A 12727-nucleotide genomic window follows, 5' to 3' on the forward strand; every position below is an offset into this window, starting at 1 on the left:
GCGTAGAGAGCCAGATGTGTACCCCTGCACACAGACAGTTCATATACAGGGGTGCACACCAGTCCCTGTTTGTGTGTAGCCATTTGGTGGAAATATCAGCATATGACCACAGCCTGCCATTGACTTATACAGGGTGCTGGCTGTGGCTGTATGCAGACGTGTAGGCGCAGACATACGCTTAATTCTGGAAATGTATGCCCAAATGTGACCATGTACATGAGTCTTATAAGACCTTGTATGTTTTTCAGCTGAGCATTTAAATGTTTGTCTTGAGTTTCTCTAGGAGCAGCATGGTATTCATTTGTTTAACTGCAGTGACAAAATAATGTGGAGAATCCATGGGGAAAGTTCAATCTTTAGAACAGCTTAGAAAGAGAAGATACGTGTCTAGATGGTTTCCATGAACATTGGTACAGTTGCTCATGCCTCCATGGTATTTTTTACTACTCATTGACTATACAAGCAGGAACTCACCTGGAGGGCACTTGCTGGGGTAAATCCGTTCACATGGCTCAAATTTTTCTGGAGGCGGCAAGTCTTCTACTGGGTGAAAGGGAAACTTGGACTCAAAGTCATCTGGAGAATAGACAAGAAATTGGGGTTCATTAGGATCTCTGCATAGTGTATTGGTTCTGTTGGAATAGTGGCAAAATAATAGGCAGCACTCTGCAGAGAACCATTTATATCAGTCCTTGTTCTGGCAAGAGAGCTCGCAGTTGAACATTCCTACCACATTCAGACACAAACTAGAACCAATTTGAGAGAACGCCAATTATATATTAGTATTACTTTGGGAAGGAAGTTGAACCTTGAACAGATAGCAAGGGTTCTGTATGCATTCAGTTTGTATGCCGTGTCTGAGCCTAGGGCACACAGTTGAAAGGCAAGAGCAACAGCCTCTTAGGGCTCATGTACACTGCAGCTGATAAACCCACGTTGAGGAGCTTTTCTGCGTTTTTTTCAGCAGCACTTGAATTCTCCCTAATGTTTTCCTATGTGTCCATGTAAACTATGTCATTTACAGTTGTATACAGGCAGTTGAGTTTACAGTCGTTTTTTTCAAACGCACCAAACTTGCATTCAGGAGTAGATTTTATCAGCGTTTCAAACGCCAAACGCTTGTAAACGTGGCTAACAGTTTTTTTTAACTGTTCCATATCCAAATGCTGTCCTTTTGTCATCATCAGAAATGCATGCAAAGTGTTTTCCATGTATTTAAATGGACCTAGCACACCAGTGCAGTCAGTTCCAGGTTTTGCGTGAAGGATAAAATGGTAGAACGTGCCGCATTATGCTCATGATGGGATCCATAGTGAATACAACTAGAAATGACAGGTAATCCCAACACATACTGATCTCTCGGTTTCTCTCAAAATGTCTGAAATAGTTAATTTTATACTGTTTTTCAGTGCATTCCAGGCATTTTGGAAGGTCTCCTGATATTATCTTTAAAAAAACTTCTAAACGCAAACACGCATAAACGCGATATGCAAACACGGCTAAACAGACGTTTTTTAACCTACGTTTTCCAGCAGTCAGTTTCCATCGTTTAGAAGTGTTTTCCAAACGTCCCATGTATATAGAGCCTTAGGCTACGTTCACACTAGCCTTGTGTGCAGGCGGCAGAGAGGCGTTTGGGAAGCGTTTTTACCGCTTCCCAAACGCCTCTGCCAATTCTGCACATTACAGCACATGGTTCTGTTCTAACGGGAGCGTTTGCGTCGCGTCGCGGCAAAACGGACGCCTCTGGACGAGTCAGGAGGCTTTGAAGCCTCCTATTCTCGTCTATGGTGGCGCTCCGCAAACGCCCGGCCGGCGGTTGCGACGCGGTTGCGGGGCGTTTGCGGAGCGGTAACACCACTCAAACTGCATTATAGGCGTTTGTGGGGCGTTATTAACGCTCGGCAAACGCCTAGCAACCGCCGCTAAACCGCGCATGCGGCATTTGCGGAGCGTTTGCCGAGCGTTAATAACGCTCCGCAAACGCCGGACCAACGCTTGCCAAAAGCTATAGGGGCGTTTGGCAAGCGTTGGCAAAACAGCCTAGTGTGAACGAGCCCTTAGTCTCCTATGCTTCCGTAGTATGGAACAGAAGCTTAAAGAAAAACTATACTGTATTTCACTATAGTGCAAACGCTTTATTTAGTTTAACATCGCTCTAACATTTACCTGTCATTAAAAAGTTAGTTACCAAAGAAATGTTCCAATAAACACAACACTTCTATTATACCAACATCATTGCACCAATGTAATAAAGAGAGGAAATACACTCACTGGATGCTGCTATTATTAAAAAACTCAAAATAATAATAAAAATTTGAAAAATATACAAATCACAAATAATAGCGCAAACCAAATCACACAACTAAATATAACCACCACCAATTAAGTGCATAATAATAGTGCAAACAAAAAAATCAATAAATGGGGAATCTCAATATAGTCCATTCAGAAAAGTCCATATAAACATGATCCTCAGTAAATGAAGTAATGAGATCCTCCTTCATAAGCAATGTGGTATTCAGTGCTCAAAAACACCCCATCAAAATGCACACTCACCATGTGCTAGTAATTAACCAGCATGTCAGTATATATCCAGCATTCACCAAACAAACTTCAAAGGACGATCCTCATGTGTTGGTAATTACTCAGCATATTACTAAGTATCCAGCATATCACCAAACAAACTCCAGAGAAGATCCTCTCATATCCAGATTAGCACATGTGGGTAAAGAAAATACTCGCCATAGTGCAGTATCATCCAACAAATTTATTGCCAAACAAACCCCCCTTAAAATCACACTCACAATGAGCAAATAAAAACAAGGCGTTTTGTTATATCAGAGCTCCAGTCTCTGCATCCTGTGTCTCACCAGCCAGCCCGCATTCAAGATGGTAATAGCGCGATCACGTGATCCGGACACATGCATCAGCATGAGTAGTGACGTCACAGGAAGGCCACACCCTGACGCGTTTCGTCCAATGATTTCTTCCTTTAAGTGGAACTGTCATGTTCCCGGTCGTTCACATTTTATTAAAGCTTTCTAAAGCTGACACTTCTTCATATGCTAGTGGTTCGAATGCAGTGGATTTTTTTGTGACCTGTATCCGAGTTCCTGAGGCAGTACTAGCGCAGGCTGTGGAGCAGTGGCAACCAATCAGCATATACAAGCTGACTAATAGTCCTTTACTGTAAGAAAGAGTAGTAAAACAGAACCAATGCATAGCTCTGCAGTAGAGGAAGAAGAGCCTGTGGCCTTCAGTCATCAAATATGGCTTAAGGACTGCCCACTGTACTTTTACTGCGGGCGAGCAGCCCTTCTGTGCTGGATCACGTGCATGTACGTAATCCAGCATTTCTGGGTATAAGGCATGCGAGCATGCCCCCTGCCTGATCTGTGCTGTCATTCAGTACAACAAAGTCGGTCAGCAGGTCCTGGGCAATGATTTATGGCCAGGACCTGCTGATCGGCTTAGCGAATCACAACGCAGAACCCTGTATCTACTAACAACACAGGGCTCTGTACAGAGAACAGCAATGTGGCTGCTTTTTTCTCCTAGCAAAGCACATCTATTAGTAAAAGTAGCACATACTGTATTACACATTGCTAGGCACACAGTTAACCTATTGATTGCCCCTAGATGTTAATCCCTTCCCAGCCAGTGTCATTAGTACAGTGACAGTGTTAGCACTGATCAATTTTATTAGTGTCACTATTGAAGTCGATGTCAGTTAGTGTCCCTCCCAATCAGAGACAGGTAGCGCCAGATTGCCTGTCACAGTATCACTAGAAGTTGCTGACCACTTCCACTAGCAGTACAGCTTCATAGCTGCGTCAATTCAGGTATATATATCATAGTTTGTAGACGCTATAGCTTTCACACAAACCAATTAATATACACTTATTGTGATATTTTTTTTTACCAAAGACATGTAGCAGAATACATTTTGGGCTAAATTTGTGAAGAAATTAGATTTTTTTTTTGGATATGTTTTATAACAGAAAGTAGAAACTATTGGGGTTTTTATAAAAAATGTCAGTATTTTTTAAAGAATATAAAACCAAGTAGTGATTAAATACCACCAAAAGAAAGATGTATTTGTGGGAAAAAAATTATATAAATTTCATTTGGTACAGTGTTGCATGACCGCGCAATTGCCAAATAAAATAGCGCAGTGCTGAATACAAAAAAAAAAAAAAGCCCTTGTCAGAAGGAGGTAAAACTTTCCGGAGGTCAAGTGGTTAAATAAAAACTATTTATATAAAACAGTAACAAGTAATAATCAGATTATTTAATTTAAAATAATCTTTTATGCAGGTTTATCTAAAAAAAAAAAACAATTGAAAAGGCATATGTTCCCTTTCAATAAGCTACTTTATTGTATAGTATAGACAATGGAAAGCAAACAGGTTTTATGGTTATGTAACAGAACACTCAAAGGAAAGAAGGGCTATATAAAGAAAACAAATTCCACCTGGAATATAAAAGGAACAAATTCCTCTTGGAATACAAAGGGGAACAAATCCCTTCTGGAATAGCACAGCGTAAGTGAAATGTGTTTTGATTGCCAGGTCATGTAAATTCTGGTATCTTGAATCTGTAATTTTGCATCTGCAGAAAATCTCGCTTCTTGATGGGAGGTTATACAGTGACTAAAATTAACCAGCAAACCTCAGCTGGTGTGTGTGGGTTTTATTGTATGATCCAAGCACCATGCTGAACACATAGCTCCTGCAGACTGTTATTCGATGCAAGTGAATAGAACTATGCTTATCTACGTTCTACTGCTGTGATAACTGCCTGTTCGTGATCAGAATGTCACGTGTTAAAAGCATGTCGAACATGCTACAATTTCAGACTTTGAGACTGTGTAATAATATTTCAAAGTGAAGTCAGTTGTTACCCAACAAAGTGTTCTGAGTGCTCTGAATCCAAGTGAAATATAAAGTGCACATATCAACTCAGCTTCTTGTATCAAGTGCCTGGCCATGCCTGATGTCTCCATAAGGCACGCCTATCTTTACTTTCTAAACTGTCACATGGGGGCATGTTAACCCCCCATGTGACAGTAATAAGATGAATGACAGACATGTCACTAAATAATGGATTTGAGGTGGAAGAACCTTGAGGTTCCTGCCACATGTAGCCAATATGAATTAGGTACTTTTTTACATTTGAAGTTTGCTTAAGTGCTAGTCTGACACTTTTTTGGGGAACACTACTGTCAATAAATGCTCTTGGTAGAGCCCCAAATACTGACATGAATAATTTAGGAACCCTGAAATATTTTAGGGTACCCAATTCACTGGTAGCACACCAATAATCTTGGCTCAACCTGTGGTCCTCCAGCTGTTGCAGAACTACAAGTACCATGAGACATTGCAAGGCTAACAGTTACAAGCATAGCTCCCAAAGGCAGATGCATGATGGGACTTGTAGTTCCACGACAACTGGGGGGCCACATGTTAAGCATCCATGGTCTAGGGCAGTGGTTCTCAACCTGTGGAACCTCAGGACCCATATTTGTCCTTGGTCATTAAAGTGTTACTAAACCCAAAACAGTAAAATCAGTCTATATATGCAGTAAAGAATGCTTGTTTTTCTTGCTGTGGAACCTAAGGGGTTAATCCTCTGCATTGTGTAAAAATGATATTGATCCTGACCTCTCTGATCCTCCCCTTCTTCCAGTGTCCCCCTCTTATCTCCTGATAAGACATATCATGTGGAGACACTCTGCACATACTCAGTGTGGTGCGTAATGCTAGAGAGTTTTTTTTTCTTCTTCTTGGGAGAGTGCATGTGATCAGCACTGTCCAGACAGAGGTCAGGGGTTTTGCATCCTCCTAGAGCAGAAAGAAAACTCCTCCTACAAGCTTTAACCAGTGCTTTGTTGAACACTGATAGAAGTCACAAGACTGCTCTAACTGCTGATGAGAACAGGTTTTTAGCAATTTATATTTACTAAAATAATTGCATTTTCATGTAGTGTGTACTGTGGGAGACCAGATATAGTGAATGCAAGGTCCTGGGTTTAGTAACACTTTACGTCATGACCCAAAAATAATTTAATTTCGGAAACATTATAACTTATTCCACAAAACAACTTGTGCAGTATTCTACAATGTATACGCACTTTTTAAACAGTAAACAAATGGCTTTCTTCCAAAATGGATAGTGCGGTAATCACAGCACTAGTGAAAATGAAAGTGCTATTGAGGTACAAACCCAATAAAATAAATGGTAATTAAAACATATGAAATTAATTAGAACTAATGGGAAAACTGGGTATGCGTCTTGCTCTTGATAAGAGTCTCAAAGTCTGGGGTGATGGTAGAGGCATTAGAGAGGCCTGGGGGGCACTTGCCCTGTGGCCCAGTCCGCCCTGGTCACAAGCCATTACTTGAGAAACACTGGTCTAGGGTATTCCAGCAACTCTACAATGGTTTTTCACTATTGATGGAAACAGCTGCTTATATGAAAAGGTGTAGAAGATAACATTACCAGGGCTAGGAGGACGATAAATCTGCGGAGATGATTTCCACCCTGCGGACAGCTGATTGGACTGCGTTCTACTAGACAACTCTGTGGTTGGTGACCTCATTGGGGGTGGTGGAGGAGGAGCTAGACGCCCACCACTGTTTCCTGTGGAAAGAATGAAAGGGTTAGGTCTACCGTACAAAAAGTTTCTTAAAGTGGCTGTAAAGGCTCACAGGTTTTTACCTTCATTTTATGCATGAAGGTAAAAAAAAAACCTATGTGCAGCGGCCCGCCCAAGCACCCCTCCAATCCTTACCTGATCCTCACCGATCCAGCGATGTTTACAATAGCCACGGCTATATGGGGACTTTCCCCTTCATTGGCTGAGACAGCATTGGCTCCAGCTGCTGTCAATCACAGCCAGTGAGGCAATGAGGAGAGAGCAGGGTTGGGGGGGGTAAGCCAAGAGCATAGAGCAGTGAGTCAGGAGCGAGCATGTACAAGTTCTCCCAGGACGAGCAGTTTTCTCTGGGGGCACTGCTTGAGGGGGAGGTGTCAGAGCGTTGGCGGTGGACCCAAAAAGAAGAGGATCGGGGCTTGCACCTATATGCAAAACTACTTTCACAGAGCAGGTAAGTATGCCATGCTTGTAACAAAGCTTTAGTTACACTTTAATAAAGAAAGGTTTATATGCAACTTGATATTTCCCTGGGCAAAAATTATAAAGATACAACAAAAACCTTTTTGAGTAAAAAAAACAAAACCGTTACCGTCCATTTGGATGTTAAGGCCTGTAAGGGTCAGACACATGAAACCATATATTTTACAATGAATGACTTAGGGGCTAACTGGGGCAAGGAATATGAGAAAAAAGTGGAACAGTCAAGTCTAATTTTTCATGTAATGACAAAAGCTGAATTCCAGGCACAAGAAAAACAACGTTTGCATTGCTGGAGCTGCATTGTTACAGGAAATTATTGTATTTCTCCCAGAACTGAGTCATCTAACCTATTACAGCCAGTAATGGTCCAGTTCCCTGGTGCCCTCAGGTCCCTTGCAGATAGTTGCATGTGTTTTTCTTACCTACTGTATGAGCTTACTTAAAGTAGAACTATAGGCAAAGTTTTTTTTTCATTTTGTATAGAGTAAGGGAGGGTTATAACCCGTCATGTTTTTTTTCGCTATCTGTGTCCCATTGAAGAGATTTCTCTTCACTTCCTGTCCCATAGCCAAACAGGAAGAGGAAATTCCTGAAAATTAAGGGAATCCCTTGGGGACCCCCAGGTCACCAGAACTAGTGTCTCCATTGGAAGATTTCCTTTCTATTACTATGCTGGGGACAACCCAAAATATGGGATTTCTTTTACTTTCCCCTATAATATTAATGGTAAACGGGCCAAATAGAGAGGGAAAATCTGGATACCAGGGGCACAGATAGCAATAAAAACAGACATGGGTTCTAATCTCTTTCCACTCTATCCAAAACTGAAAAAAAAGGTTTGCCTTTAGTTAAACTTTAAAGATGAGCTTCACTCTCCCCCCCAAAAAATTAAAAGTCAGCAGCTACAAATACTGTAGTTGCTGATTTTTAATAAAAGGACACTTACAGGTCCAGGGATCCAGCACCATCCTCACCCGAACTGGTTCTTCACCGGTCTTTGGGTCCTCAGCGCCGGCAGGTCTACTAAGGGAAACTAGCCGTGAAGCCTTGTGGCTTCACAGCCGGCTTCCCACTGCATATGTGCTTGCCACACTGTGTTGCATGAATGCCCCCCCAGTCTTCTGGGACCTGTGACATGTACCAGAAGGTTGCAGGAAGGAGGAGAGGAGGATGACTCGGTGAATGTGCCGCAGCGATCCAACCAGAAGTGGCAGCAGGCACCTGTCAAAACCAGGTATCCGCTCCCCAAAACCCTCCAAAAGTTTCCAACAGTGGGGGGGAGGCGGGTTAGGAGACAGAGAAGCAGAACATCCCCTTTTGGGTGAAGTTCCACTTTAAGTCAATGAAAGAAAATATTCTTTTGACTGGCTTCCAATAGCTAAATGGTTAGATGTATTTCTTTCACATACTGTTTCTTTTTTTGGGTTGACCATCTCTTATATATTTTTATGTTTTTTAATTTTAATGTTATGTTTTTACAACTGTCTCCTAAAAGCCCAACTCCAGGCACACAAAGTTTGGTAGGTTTTAAGGTGTAAACAATTGTCACCTCTGTTTAGGTGTAAACCATGGCAGGATTGTTGCACTGTACTTTAAATTCATTTTCTTTATGCTGGATAACAGAACTCTCGCTGTAGATCTGGCCCGCTACAGATATGAGAGCTGTAGGTCTCATAGAATGCGGAACTAGTGTTTTTTCACCCCTTCTCCCCTAGGCCATTCTCAAAATACTGTGTATAGAAAACAATTTTTTATATAACAGAACATACCAAAATCTTTGTGCATCGCGTTCTGCTTGAACTATGTCCCCAGCATCCAACAATTCTACTACCATATCTGCATTCTCTGTCATGTCTCACCTTCTGCTGCTTGTTTACAGTTTATGATCATGTCTTATAGCAGGGGTCTCCAAACTTTCTTAAAATAAAAGGGCAAGTTTATTGTCCTTCAGATTTTAGGGGGGCCAGATTCTTTCCAGAGGGAGTAGAAAATGTCCTGGCATCAGTGAGAGTAAACAGTGCTCTATCTTTGGTGTCAGTAGAATAGTGCTCTATATTTGGCATGGGGGGGGGGGTTAGGGCCCCCCATGGTTGGTGTCAATGGGAGAAATAGTGCCCCATCGTTGATATCAGTGGGGGGAATAGTGACCCATCATTGGTGTCAGTGGAAGGAATAGTGCCTTGTAGCAATGGGAGAAATAGTACCCCCAGATGAAGGCAATGGACTGCATCCGCTCACCGGGCCACAGTTTGGAGACCACTGTCTTATAGCATAACTACATCTCCTGTTGCATGTCTGCTACCTTTCACAGCTTTCTTTAAAATTAAATTCACTTAATATTACAATTAGCCCTTATGCAAAGTCAGGGCAACACTTGAGGCCCCCTATATCAAGTAAGTTGACCATTTACTTGATATAGCCTGGGCAAGTGACCTCTGTTTGATACTGGATTACACTTGGGATACTTGGAGATGTAGTTTAGAGGCAGACACTTTGGTAGCTATGACTATTCTCCAATGCAGCTATAATTATTAAAAGGAACACAGGAATTTTGAACTTGATGGCTGCAAGTTTACTTTCCAAAGAGATAATATGAAACAAAGGATAAATGATTGAATACCTCTTATTAAACTATCTGCTGGTTCTATTATAGGGGAGAAAGGAGCTCAGCTATCAAGAAAGACTGATTGACTGCCAACTGTACTGTGTTTCTCTAGGTTTCCTTGCCTCAGTTTTCCTTCCTCAATCCATATGTGGCCACCCCTCCTCTTCAGCATGACACAGTTGTGTGGATCAGCAAATAGAAAACACTTGCCCCCCTGAAGCAATAAAAGTTTGCCCTTAAAAAAAGTAAGGAAAGCCATCCCCAAAGTTTTACAAACCAACAAATGTGTATTACCTGCAGGTTTTAGAGGTCTACCATGCCCAGGTACAGGAGGAACAGAAGGTCTACCTGGAGGACCTTTTGGTGGTCGAGCAGGAACATTATTTTGGCCAGCATTAAAAGTTGATGGTGGTGGTGGTGGCAATGGCTCAGATAGCCTTCGCCTCGATGATGCTGACATTGGGTGAAAAGGAGGAGGTGGAGGTGGTGGGAGATCACTAGTATCAGGTGGCATAGGAAAAGAGTTGTCTTCTATCCTGATGTGTGAGGAAGGTGGACGTGCTGGTGGTGGAGGTGGTGCAATATCTCTGACATCAGGTGGTGAAGGGGACGGGCTTCTCCTGCCAGCATATCCCGTTGGTGGAGGAGGAGGATGAAGAGGAGGAGGTGGAGGAGGTGGGAAAGACTGGGAATTAGGTCTTTGAGTTCTGGAAGACCTGTCATGTGTATACAATGGTGGAGGTGGGGGTGGTGGAGCACTAAACTCTATAGTGGTTTTTGAAGATTCTTTGAATGATGAACTAGGATTTGGGGATGCTTGTGAAGCTGGCATCACCAGCTGAGGTTTGTTGCTTGAAGGTGGAACTTGAGGTGGTGCTGGCGGAGAATGACCAAGAATTGTTGGTCTTGGTGGTGGAGGCCTAGCTGCTATAGTAGCTGGGGCAGAAGCAGGTGGACGCTTGGGTAGATCAAGTTTTGCAGTACTTGGAGGTTGATCATGTTGCTTTGGAACACTTGATTTTACTCCTGGAAGCTGAGGCGCATTTTTGTTTCCTGTGTTTAGAATAAATAAACTCATAATTATTTACATATAAATTCCAAATCACAATCTACGCTGACAATCTAGAGTGAAATGAATAAACAGAACATACCAATAAAGTGAAGGTGGGGTTTCAAAAGATACAACAGTGCAGGTTTTAAAGAGAGAACAGATGAACAACAGAAAGTAGACACATGATATAAATACAAAATCAAACAATTTAAGTTCTGTTCATGACATCTCTAAATGTCTTTAGTAGTTCATTTATTCAGAGAACAGAGATTTCATGCCAGTGTATCTATTAAAGATAGCTAAACCAATTACAAAGCATTCACAAAACAAACAATATGTAAACTAGCATACCGTCATCCACAAGCTTTTTAAAGCTTTTGTTAAGCTTGCATGAAATCAGAGCATCACAAAAACAGCAAATACATATCCTTGACAATTTATTCATAAATGCAGAGTTGCACTTTAAGTATGTGACTAATGTTTACATACATTTTTAGATGCTATGTCTAGAAAACAGAAATAGGAAACTATTTAAAAAAACAGCCACATCTGCCATTTCTTACCTGCTGAATCTCTCTGACCAGGAGATTTAAGCACTGGAAATCCTCCAGCAAAAAGACCACCACTAGGGGGTGCCATTGCACTCCTACCATTTCCCGTACCAGCATTTTTTTTTGCTCCTAAGCAAAAACAGAAGGGATGAGTTTAATGATTATTCTACATTTCCCAAATTTGTTTTTACATATTCAACACATTTAAAAACTAAATACAAGATGGTTTACAAATTTACGGACTACATTAATATCTGCATGTTCTTATAGATTGTAACTTTACACATTAAAAAACATTCAGCGAGCTCAGTATTGGTGCTATTTATTTAACAAGCTCAAGACCAAATCAAAATTATGTTATCAGCAAGCTAAAGTGCACTTGGCATTGATATATTTTTTCATGTTGAGTGCATGCATGCCAAGAACTATGTAAGTTTACAGGTTTACGTATCTTCCAACTTTTTTTTTTTAAAACATTCTTTATTTTAATTTTTTTTTAAAACATAATCTTTACAATGAAACATAAAAATAATACTGTTCACATACATGAAGAAACATCACAGAGTTCAAATAAGACAGAATAGCAAAAGCTATGGAGAAAATACAAAATCTCGCTTGAACGTTGGTTAAGCATGTTAGAAATTTTTAAACATTTGACAAGAAACAGAAAAAAAATAATACACACCAGGATAAGAGCTACCTTACAACTTTTGAACTTGACAAAGGGGCCAGCACAGAATCCCGTACTAGTACAGACCCCCTCTTTCCGAACCAGTACAGAATCCCTTCTCCCCACCAGGAAAGACCTGCCCCAAAACAAAGGTGGAACAGAGGAAGAGCTGCTTTCAGCTTGTCATATGAATGTACTGCAGGGGGAGTTACAGTAAAGCTCATCCATATGAAAATCCCCCAGTCAGACTATTCACACACTGGGTCATTCATATGTAAACCCAGCAGCAATTTGCATATAAATTACTTGAATTGTGTGCAGAGTATATGGGGAAAGCCTTTGTGGGATTTTGCCCCTGCAAAGGTGACAGAAGGAGCAGGGTCAACATGGAAGATAGGTTCAAGCTTACAGGTATTTATCAAAACTCAGGTTTAATTTGAGGGTATGTACATCCAAATTGGAGGAAGTGTTTAGGAATTACAGCTCTTAAGAGTAGCCACCCCCCCTTTTTCAAGGGACCAAAAGTAATTGGACAATTGAATATAATCATAAATAAAATGTTAATTTTTAATATTTTGTTGAGAATCCTTTACTAGCAATGACTGCCTGAAGTCTGAAACCCATGGACATTCCCAAAGACTGGGTTTCCTCCTTTCTGATGCTTTGCCAGGCTCTAACTGCAGCTGTCTTCAGTTGTGGGTATTTTTGC

General features: G+C 41.2%; 1 protein-coding gene across 1 annotated transcript in view; it reads right to left on the reverse strand.

Moving 5' to 3' along the window:
* The window catches only part of WIPF3 (WAS/WASL interacting protein family member 3), an 89559-nt gene that overhangs the window by 6821 nt on the left and 70011 nt on the right, over nucleotides 1–12727 (reverse strand). Inside the window, exons 4-7 of the mRNA XM_089669876.1 lie at nucleotides 11361–11477; nucleotides 10041–10799; nucleotides 6505–6645; nucleotides 475–576 (exon numbers count right to left, since the gene is read on the reverse strand). Coding sequence (XP_089526002.1) covers nucleotides 475–576; nucleotides 6505–6645; nucleotides 10041–10799; nucleotides 11361–11477 — 1119 coding nt within the window. The remainder of the gene's footprint in view (nucleotides 1–474; nucleotides 577–6504; nucleotides 6646–10040; nucleotides 10800–11360; nucleotides 11478–12727) is intronic.

Source organism: Staurois parvus, unplaced genomic scaffold, assembly GCF_062004578.1.
Source record: "Staurois parvus isolate SC_StPar_1 unplaced genomic scaffold, SC_StPar_1.0 ptg000082l, whole genome shotgun sequence".
NCBI classification, from domain to species: domain Eukaryota; kingdom Metazoa; phylum Chordata; class Amphibia; order Anura; family Ranidae; genus Staurois; species Staurois parvus.